This window comes from Oreochromis niloticus, linkage group LG2 (genome assembly GCF_001858045.2).
Source record: "Oreochromis niloticus isolate F11D_XX linkage group LG2, O_niloticus_UMD_NMBU, whole genome shotgun sequence".
NCBI classification, from domain to species: Eukaryota; Metazoa; Chordata; class Actinopteri; order Cichliformes; family Cichlidae; genus Oreochromis; species Oreochromis niloticus.
Genome location: NC_031966.2, coordinates 24,551,019 through 24,562,020, shown reverse-complemented (window position 1 = coordinate 24,562,020; position 11,002 = coordinate 24,551,019). Strand labels below are relative to the sequence as shown.

The 11,002-nt window shown below is 42.3% G+C and overlaps 2 protein-coding genes across 2 annotated transcripts in view; one reads left to right on the top strand and one right to left on the bottom strand.

The window, feature by feature from the left end:
- LOC102077186 (uncharacterized) overlaps nt 1-11,002 on the bottom strand; it is a 146,448-nt gene that overhangs the window by 118,094 nt on the left and 17,352 nt on the right. The window lies entirely within an intron of this gene.
- Nucleotides 4,526-8,439, top strand: LOC100696263 (L-rhamnose-binding lectin CSL2). The gene is made up of 10 exons (XM_025896835.1): nt 4,526-4,792; nt 5,129-5,229; nt 5,478-5,510; nt 6,477-6,569; nt 7,027-7,162; nt 7,232-7,341; nt 7,429-7,484; nt 7,585-7,706; nt 7,799-7,902; nt 8,109-8,439. Exons 2-10 carry the CDS (start codon nt 5,199-5,201, stop codon nt 8,123-8,125), a joined length of 702 nt encoding a protein of 233 aa, XP_025752620.1. The 5' UTR covers nt 4,526-4,792; nt 5,129-5,198; the 3' UTR covers nt 8,126-8,439.

Here is an 11,002-nt window from a genome sequence, read left to right as displayed (position 1 = left end):
TTCATTTTAATAATATTTCAGCATAGAAGCTCAGAGACATACAGATATACAGAGAGAGATGTTGGAACAGTTTAAAAACCTGAGCATTTGTAGAAAAAACTTTGCAAAAAAAAGTCTTGGCTTCTGGTTTTGAGATCTCCTCCTATACCAGCAGAATTGGCAAAAGTACAGACATTCAGTATTTAAGCAGAATGCAGATACAAGTGTTGAAAAATTAGCTCTTTGGAGTAAGTTTCTACCAGCTATTTTGGTACAAAGCTTACTGAACCTTTTGCTATATTAATGTAACGATCAAATAATATCAGTAGATGGCAGTAAAAACTTTATTTTAGTCTAAACTTTAATTCTAATAAACATATTCAGCTTGAATCAGTTATGTAGAACACAAACAGAGAAAAAGAAGAATTTTTTTTTTTTTTTTTTTTAATGCTCTATTTTTTTGCCTACATTTCAGAGGGTTATTTTATCCTCTAAACAGGAAAATGAGTTTCACGGGTGGGGAAACCCTAAAATCAGTTGTATTGCTCAGCTGGTAAAAACTTGTTTTCAACAGGTATCTAATTTAGATTAGTGTAATTTTCATCTCTGTGGTCTAACTTATAAATCTCTCCATAAGATTCAGCTTCTCACATTATATCCAGAATTAGATCCACTGAATATATAACACTTGTTCTTAAACTGCTCCACTGGCTTCAAGTTCACGTAAGTGTCATTTTTCAAGATCCTGCGAGTCTGCAAAAGACTTGAGACTGGGGCAGGACAACAACCCTAAACATAAAGCCAGGGCAACAATGGAATGGTTTAAAACAAAACATATCCATGTGTTAGAATGGCCCAGTCAAAGTCCAGATCTAAATCCAACTGAGAATCTGTGGCAAGATCTGAAAACTGCTGTTCACAAACGCTGTCCATCTAATCTGACTGAGCTGGAGCTGTTTTGCAAAGAAGAATGGGCAAGGATTTCAGTCTCTAGATGTGCAAAGCTGGTAGAGACATACCCTAAAAGACTGGCAGCTGTAATTGCAGCAAAAGGTGGTTCTACAAAGTATTGACTCAGGGGGCTGAATAATTACACACACCCCACTTTGCAGTTATTTATTTGTAAAAAATGTTTGGAATCATGTATGATTTTCGTTCCACTTCTCACGTGTACACCACTTTGTATTGGTCTTTCACGTGAAATTGTCATGGTCCCTGTGTCTCCCCGGCCAGCCCAGTGTGGCCACAAGTGTTTGTTGTTTCTCTCTCTCTCTCTCTCTCCCCTACCTGTTTGCCTGGGCGGAGCTCTGACTGGGCTCCTGCCCTTGGCCCACGCACCTGCAGCTGATCACGAGTGATTTACAGTGGATCTCTGGCTCTTCTTAAGGCTGGGGCTCTGAGCTATTCGTCGCTGGAATATTGAGTAACCTCGGTAGTAAGCTCCAGAGTGTTAGTTTCTTGTTGCCTTTCGGCGTTGTTACTTCGTGTGATTAATCGCTTGTTTCCTGTGGACAGGAATCCCTTTCCCTTGGTGCCCTGGGTGTGCTTAGTTGCTGGTGTGCGGTGTTTCTGGATTCCCTCGTGTGTGAAGAGCCCCTTTCCCGGATTCCCCTGTGCCCTGGATCCCCCTTGCCCTCTCACCTGTATATAGTCGCACCTGGTGTGGTGTATCAATAAAAGGAACTGTATTTTAGCTGCCTCGTCTGCGCTTGAGTCCGTCCACCAGCGTGACAGAAATTCCAATAAAATTGATTCATGTTTGTGGCTGTAATGTGACAAAATGTGGGAAAGTTCAAGGGGGTCGAATACTTTTGCAAGCCACTGTAATTACAAGATGGTACAGCTCCTATGATATGATAGAACGATTTTTAGAACAGCAACCAGCCATCTGTGAAGCTCTGCTTTCTGCAGAAGTTAGAAAGAGTGAAAAAGAAATTTTCACATTAGGTGAGTCTGACATCACATATGCAGAAGAAGTTGTCAGGGCACTCAAGCCTATGAAGGACGCCACCCTGGTGATGTCAGAGGAGAGCATGCCAACCCTGTCCATCATTGCTCCTCTTCTTGCCAAGCTTGTGATGGGTGCACAAGAAAGTGTTGATGATACACCGACAGTAAGTGACATTAAGACTGCCATAGCAGTGACATTTGTCATCAAATATTAGTGCAAAACAGGGTGAATCTTGGATATGAATTTTGACTTTGTGACATTAATACTATTTGAATTTAATGTTTTTCAGCAGCAAAAGAATAAGGAGACTGACAAACAGGTGGAGGAAGAGAATGCCACAGATGAGTCTCATCACCCACATATCAAAGACAGCTTTGACTCCATCCCTCGGCCACCCCTAAGGAGACAGAGGACCTCATGTGCATTGGTGGACTTGCTTGGAGCAACGTTTGCCTCTACTAGTGACAATACTGCACCGAAATCAGAGCATGATGTTGCTGCAGCTGAGATCAAGAGGTATAGGGATGAGACCCCTTTGCCTCTCACAGGAAATCCTCTCAGTTGGCGGAAGGACCATGAACAGGAATATCCTCAGCTATCCAAAGTAGCAAGGAGTTTCCTATGCATTCCTGGAACAAGTGTCTCTGCAGAGAGAGTTTTCTCCTCTGCAGGAGACATAGTAAATGCACAGAGAAGTGTCCTGAGAGCTGACCATGTCGACCAGCTTGTATTTCTGCATCTGGAAATTGCACCATCAACAGACACTCTGACAAGAAGAGGTCTGGCAGTTCCAAGCCCACGACAAAATCACAAGACAAGTTTCTGAGAGCTTGCATGGTAGGTGACTAACAGGACCACTGAATCAAGCACAGCTTATTAGTGATTAGTAAAAGTGAGCAAGTCTCTGATTCAACTGTAAAGAGAAGACACTGAGTTAACAGTCTGAGACGTGACAATGAGGGGAAAAAAGGCTTCCCTGGGCCATGAAACACTGCCGATGGACTACTGAACACTGGAAGAAGATGTGGAATTTTTGTATGCATTCAAGTAGGTAAAGGTACCATTCCTTAGTGTGTGACATCAACTGTCAAACATGGAGGAGGAAGCGTGGTGGTCAGGTCTTTGTCAGTGATTTGTACAGAGTGACAGGCACTCCGAACCAAAACAGGTACCACAGCATTCTATATTGCATGCAGTACCCAGGTCTGTGCCTAGGTGGTCAGGGTTCACTCCATGTTTTTCAAGCCATGTTTTTCAAGCTTACCAACTTGTTCTGGCTCCCAACTTAAACCCCATCGAGCCGGATTGGGATGAGTGAAAGCAAAGCAACCTTCAAGAGCCACAAATTTATGGGAACTTCTGCAAAAGAGAAGAACTTTCTGAAGAATATTTGGTTTCCACTGTAGACAGATTTTGTAACAATTTCTTGGTTGGTGAGGGTCCTGTTTCCAAAGAAACAAAAATGCCAGTAATAATGTTGAAAGTGGTAGTTTTTTTTTTAATTGTCTTTTTCCCCTTGTGGTGAGGCGTGGTTTGCAGTGACGTGCAGGGAAGGCAGACGCACCTGCGCGGCATCCACAATTACGCCTGCCGACTTAAATAAGGGGAATTAGGGTTTGTGGTGTTGTTGTTGTGGTGTGAAGTATGTGTGCCTGGTAGCTCGTGAGCTGCCGCCGCATCAAATACAGTGGCTCTGAAATTCGACATGTGGACTCACCGTGCCTCATTCATGCCACACTGGTGCTGAAACCCAGGAAGCTGCATGGCGGGCCCACGACAGAGCCAGGAAAGGGAGAAGATGGCCCAGATGGTCGAGGTGGCAGCCGCCCAGCGGGAGCGGGCAGCGGAGGCGCGCCGCTGGTGGAAGGAGCTGCACGACCAGACTGAGCGATATCTGGAGAGGATCACAAACCTGGCGGCGCTGCTCTGGCCCAGGTCGACACCACTGATGCCATCAACACCGGTGTATCCGAACAGTGGGGAAGAGGTGGAGGAGCTGCGTGGGGCACCTTGGCAGCCGGAGGTGTTGGACTGAGGTGCGTGAGGGGCAGTGCCTGCTGGAGGAGGAGGAGCCACTGTGTGAAGGGCTGCTCCTGCCGGAGCGGTGGAGGAGCCACTCCAGCCAGAGGGGGAGGATGTGCACGGGGGGTCAGCTCCAGTTGGGAGCGGTGGAGGAACCATGCGGGGAGACGGAGGTCCTCGTGCCACGGGAGCTGCTCAACCTGAGCCCGAGGTTGAAGTGCACGCCGGCGGTCATCAGGCTGGCCAGATGGGCCCCAACGCCACCAGGGGCCGAAACGCCAGTGGTTCTGCCCAACTGCTTACAGGCAGTTGGGCAGGCATGACTGTGCCTGCAGGGCCGTGTTCGCTTGCCACGCAATGGTTCAGGCCGATTCCCGCTCTCGCTCGCAGGGGGATTAGGTTCAGCCAGATGGCTCCTCAATTGGGTGATGGGGATATGTGGTGGGGCGTGGTTTGGGGTGCTGTGCAGGGAAGGCAGACGGAACTGCATGGCATCCGCAATTACGCCTGCCGACTTAAATAAGGGGAATTAGGGTTTGTGGTGTTGTTGCTGTGGTGTGAAGTATGTGTGGCTGGTAGCTCGTGAGCTGCCGCCGCGTCAAATAAAATGGCTCTGAAATCCAACATGTGGACTCACCATGCCTCATTCACGCCACAGCCCTTTTACTGGCTTTATTCAAAAGTTACAGTGAAGAGTGACAGGAAAGCTAAGGGAGAAAGAGAAAGGGGAAGACATGCGGCAAAGGGCCAAGGGTCAGATTCAAACCCGGGCTGACTGCTCTCAGCAATACAGCATATGGTGACCTGCTCGTACCAGTGAGCTAAACTGGCACCCCAAAAGTGAGTGCTTTAACAATAATTGAATCAACAAGTCATCACATTAGGCTGACAAAAAGTTTCGTTTTTTAAAATAACAGAAGATCTGGCACACCTAAATGTAGTGTGAGGACCTGACACATTTGCCTTGTCAAGCTGAGCATACATCCACAACTTGTCAAGCACGTAGTCACAGGATAAAAAATTTTCCATCAGATATGTATCTTTTTTGAGTTTGTGTATTCTGTTTGTCTTTGGTGTTTATCTAAGGTGAAATCCTGTTTCCTGTTTCGGGGTGTTGTACATCACGAGAAAAAAATTTTCTAATTTTTTGATTGGCTTCTTGCCTTTGTCAAACAGTATAAATAAATCAGGCCCCTGGTTTGCTGCACCATCGGCTCAGCTCTTCACTGAAACCAGCTTGAACTCCATGCTGTCCTCCAGACTCAGCAGCACACTGTGTGAGTACAAAAAAATCTTTCCAGCCAAAAAGTTGTTCTTAATAATGTATCATTTATATGATTTTGTTTGATCAGTAAGTCGTGTATTTAACATCCACTTTTTCTTTGGTTTTTCTTCATTGCCATTTGTGTTTTGAGGCAAATTAAAGTCCATCTGGAACACTGTTAACTTAATACAGAAGATAAATGAATAAATCAGCTGTAGTTCACACACCATCAAACACTGATGTTTCTTTTTTGTGTTTCAGTGCTCGCAGCAACATGTGTACTCATGACTTCAGGTAATTGTTAAATGTTCAGCAATTTTTATCCGAATGTGCCTTTCTTTTATCCCAATACTTTAGCCACACTACTCATTTAAACCCTTTTAAATAAATTAGTTTATAACCTGCACCCATTGTTCTCTGCTCCTAAAGTGCTGTCACTCAAGTATGATGGAATGTTACGACCACATAAAAAAGTAATATTGTTCACTTTGAGATTACAGTCAAAATTTCAAGATTAAATTGCAAATGCTCAGCACTTACTGTGTCTGTGATACAACATCCATCCCTTTTACTGCATGGGGCTGTATATCCATTGCTATCCATCTGTTCATTGCATTTCTTCTTTTCTCTCAAAGGTACCCTGGATTTGCAAAATGGTTATGCTTTATGTACAGTATGGTGCATTTATGTGCTGTGTGAATACTTGAATGTGATATGCCACTAACAACAAGACCCTCCTATAGGTTTTCAGTCCCATTACCATTAGGGATTAATCCTTTAGTTAAACTCTGGAAACTCTATTTGATTTATTGAGGCCTTGAGTGACAGGAACATTTCAGTAACAGATAGCAGTTCCCTGTGAAACTAATGTTAAATTAGTGGTAGTAGCTTTTGGTAGTCATTAAAATGGTAGGGACATGTCCCCATTGTCGCTACCATAAGTTACTTCTGATTCACCTGCATCATGCTCAGCCATTTACATTACACATGAGACTTACTCAGAATTCATTCAAGAAGAACACTGATACTGTTGGGATTTATTTTATATATTTTTTTATTTATTTTATTGTATTATTATTTATTTTTTATTTATTTTTATCTTTAAGGTTAATAGGCACATATTCACTACATCACTGCTGGTGTGCTATATTTTGCATTCATTCATATTTGCTTTAGGAGCAAACAGATGAATAGAGGCCCTACTGTAGTATGCTTCATTTATCCAAGACTTATTAATCATGGAGTTATTTTCCATTTCAGGCTTTGCTAGAGCTGGTCCTTTAGCCCACTTCCCAGTGTCAACAGAGAGGGTGATCACCTGTGACAGCCCCGACAATGTACAACTGAGCTGTGGTAACATGAAAATAATCTCTATGTTTAAGGTTTTTTATAGCTCTTTGCGATCACTCAAATATGAACCCAGTTCTGGCGTAATCTGAATTCTGTCTCATTTCCAGCAGGAGACGGCTCCTCTGGTTGTAAACAGAAGTCTGATTCTATGTCTGTAAGATAATTAGCTTACCCCCCTGCAGATCTCTGACCTCAGTAAACACTTTGCTGAGGAGGATAACCTGTTAAGGTTTCAGTTCTTTTTGTGCTTTATTTAGTGAAACTACAGTTTATGCTTGTGACTCATGTGATCTTTCAGATTCAATGTAATACCCCAGATCTACAGAAATGAGGGCATTTTCTGATTATTGAAAAACATAAAGAGCCTCGGGTTTTCCTCTTGTGCTGCACACCTTATGCATTTCTCATGAGTTCCTCCTTTTGAACTTCATCGTTCTTTCCCATGCTTTCTGTAAAACAGAGAATGGAGTGATCATTGTGCAGTCAGTTCTGTACGGAAGGACAGATGCAGAAACCTGCAGTGAGGGGAGACCTGCAGAACAGCTTAAAAATACACAATGTTCCCAGGATGGCGCCCTGAAGGTTGTCAAGAGCAGGTACACAAATCTGAGCAGTTTGGATTAGTCATTGATTGATCACTTTAACCCACCTTTGTCTCCCTGCAGATGTGATGGTCAGAAGGTGTGTGAAATAAATACAAACCTCTTCCGTACTTCTGATCCGTGCTACGGCATTTACAAATACGTGGACACCACCTACGCCTGCTTCCCAGCCAGTAAATTACATCTGTAATTAGAAACTAATATTCAGTCAAATCTGTGAATGTCCATGTTTCTAATGTTCCTTGTTGTCACTTTGTCAGTCCACAGTGTGACATGTGAGGATTCTCTGGCAAACCTTCAGTGCGGTGAGGGCACAGTTTCTCTTTCTTTGTGTGTCTCTGGATTCATCTGATAAAGATACAAATGAAGTTAAAGTTAAATACGTGTTTAAATCTTTAATGTTTGCTCTTCATCAGGTTTTACTTATTCACGGAGCTGATTACGGACGTCATGATGCAACTACATGCTCTTTCAATCGTCCAGCCTCTCAGCTCCAAAATGTCCAATGCTCAAAGCAAATAAACAAAGTAGCCGAGAGGTACAGTTGCTGACTCTCTTTCTTCAGCCTTATATCTTCTCTACACAACATATAGTTGGCCTCTGCCAACTCACTTTTGCCTGAATCCACAGCTGTAACGGGAAAAGCAGCTGTACTGTCAAAGTGAGTGGCTCTGTGTTTGGAGACCCATGTTATGGCACCTACAAGTACCTGGAGGTGGTTTACAGCTGTCACTGTAAGTAATTCAGATTTCTTTTTTTTTCCTGCTCTTTAATTTTAGCATTGATAACAGCAAAAAGTTAAACACTTTCAACGTTGAGAGGAAAATGTGAATCTGGTCATAGACACCTTGCTTTTAGGTGGTTCAGGAAAAACCACTGATTCATTTTTGTAAAACACTGTAGTTCAGTATTGAAACTCTGAAATTAAATTTTCTTTCAGTTGCAGATGAAAGCTGAATGCAGCTGAATGAAGGAAATCACTGACATCAAATACTATCAGCGTCTATTATCTTTGAATAAATCGTGTAATGAATCAATTATCAATCAAAAAGAAAAAGATCAATCAATATCCAGTGCAACGTATGGTCAAAAATATAAAGACAGGTACTGATTTTACATGCATATCAGATTTATTCAAGACATGTCAACTTGTGGTCTGTGGTGTCTAGATATATTTGGCCTTTATTCTAAATGTAAAACTGATTGCCTTAAATCATTTTTTCTGCTTCACTCTTAATTTTGCCTTCGATAATAAAATAATCACAAACTGATCAACTGGATGGTGTGAGTTAAATGTGACAGGGGTCTGACTAATTTCTGAAGTGAATGTTGAAACGGTGGGGTGTCAAGGTAAAGTGAGAGGAGCATATTGTCATGATGTTGTTTAATATTCAGAACCACAAAAATTCAGCTCTCAAAATAAACAACATTTATCTTTTTATCATTAAGGACACCAGGGTCATTTACTCTGTGGTATTTCTCCAACAGTACTCATAGTTTGATAGTACAATAACACACATTACATGAAATGTGAAGTTCTGTTAAGTTCAGTTGTATTTATAAAGCACCAAATCACAACAATCAGATGACTCCCTGTGAGCAAGCACTTGGCAACAGTGGGAAGGAAGAAGTCCCTTTTATAACAGAAAGAAACCTCCAGCACAACCAGGCCCAGGGAGGGGGGGCAGTCTGCTGCGACCGGTTGGAGGTCAGGGACAAAATAAAATGTTGCAGCTGAGGCCTATTTTTGTCCAATGTTTGTGTTCAGTATGAATTCTGAGAAAAGTCGTTATGTTATCTAAAACATACAGAAACATAAAGAAATCATTCTAAAACATTTTTATCTTCATCTAAGGTTGATGCAAAAAAAGAACAAAGATACTTATACAGTTTGGTTTTTATTTTATTATTTTAGATTTTTTTCTCATTTTAAATCTTTAACAAAATCTCCAGTAACATGTTTCCCACTGTATCCGCTCTTTTTTAACAATAGGCTGCAAGTTTCTGGAAACCAAGCAGAACATTTACTGCAGCTCTAAAAGGCCAAATGTTCTTCCTTAATTGCTAATTTAGAATTTCATCTCTTTTACAACTAAGGGCCTCAAACTAGAGTCAAACTAGGTATGCAATACAACTTTGTGCCACGAGATTTATAAAGTATTCCGATTCTGATTCTTATTCTGAAGATGTTGCAACAAGTGTAATCTAAGGAGCTTGGAAATTAAAACATGAGGACTTCTTTAAGTTTCCTTGAAGAGGTTTCACCTCTCATCTGAGAAGCTTCTTCAGTTCTAAGAGCAATTGGTGAAGAGTCCCAGATTTTAGGCCTTTGGGAGTGTCCCCAAGAGGGTCATGGTCCCCCTATTGATCCTCTGCCTAATCACACAAACCAAGGTGGGAAGGTTTCGTGTGAACCCATTGTGAAACCTAGCCCAATCCTATCATGTGATTTATTGAGGTCAAATGGCCCAGAATGTGAGTGGGCATTAAGGTGTCTTGGAAGGGATCTCAAAACTGGATTATAGATGGCAAACAGTTGGTGTTGTAAACCACCACCTCTGTTCAAAGATGGTCATTCACAGTGGACATAGATGGCTTCTTTCCCTCCTCTTTTAAACCATCTCTCTTGGGGACACATCCATAATGCTTAAAATCTGGGACTCTCCACCAGATGTTACAACTATGGTGCCATGTATCCACTCTATCAAATTTCTTTTTTCTCCATCTTGTCACTTCGGCTGTCTCCCTTTCTCTCCCTCTCTCCTCCTCTCTGTCTTTGTGCTGTCATCCAAAAGGTAAATGTTACAGTGAAACAGAATTTACAACTCAATAAAAGGCACAAAAAGATCCATATCAATTATCCATCCACGTTCAATATTCAGATTTAATGTTGAACTTGTACTGCTGGCGCTCGACGTGAGGTAACATGCTTTTGACTTTCAACTTTCAAACCAGCATCTGTTTTGTTTTTTTTCCTCTTTTCATGGCACAATAATCCAGCACAGGTGTAATGCCATGCAAAGTTCACTTAATGAGGCAACACAATCACAGCATTGTGCATCATCTGAAGAAGAGTAGCAGGTTAAGAGCTGTACAGCTCAGAGGCAGACTGCTGCTGTGACAACATTCAAGCAACATGTTGAATGCTGCTTCTGACAGAGGTTCAGTTTCCTCTTCCAGCAAAATTACTGACACAAAGCTAGCATAGCCTACAATGCCACATGACACCATAACAGCTTCTTCTTCAGCTGGTGCTTTAGCTCTGTAGATACGCTCTAGCTCCTGCATCAGATTCACAGGAAAGCTGTCACAGGTCTGTCTTCCTCCATGCTGCTGTAGGAGTGATGATGTCATAGAACAGTTTTCCTCACCAGTGAGTTGGATGAGGTTTCAACAACACACGCAAACACATGTGTAATGGATTTTTCAGCTTCAGGTTTCCAGCATCATGATTTGGGTGTTTACAAAGGGCTTGTTCTTTATGCCCTCCAAACCTTTTGAATGATTGTGTAGCTGTTGTATAATGGCATATCATGTTTTTTTAGGACCTAGTTCAACAGTTCAGCAGTCAGAGTTGAAGGAAACATCTTTCTAAATACTCTGAATCAGCGGTTCCCAACCCCCAGGCGACAGACTGGTAGAGGTCTGAGAGTCGTTTGGTACCAGGCTGCGAGAGTTGAGGCTTGGGTGTGAAATGTATGGTTTTCCGGGTTTTTATCGTTAACTAGGTTTCTCTGGGTCTTTGTAGTTGTGTGTCTAATTTTGAAAGAAATATTTATGTTACCATAACAACCAGAGAGCATTAAGGGGCAGAAAGGAGGATGTTACTCTCAA

Excerpts from the sequence above, each read along its gene's own strand:
- LOC100696263 (XM_025896835.1), top strand. The coding sequence starts at position 5,199 with ATGCTGTCCTCCAGACTCAGCAGCACACTGT. Across the intron at positions 5,511-6,476 it reads ATGTGTACTCATGACTTCAG|GCTTTGCTAGAGCTGGTCCT; the intron begins GTAATTGTTAAA and ends TTTCCATTTCAG. Across the intron at positions 7,342-7,428 it reads CTACGCCTGCTTCCCAGCCA|TCCACAGTGTGACATGTGAG; the intron begins GTAAATTACATC and ends TCACTTTGTCAG.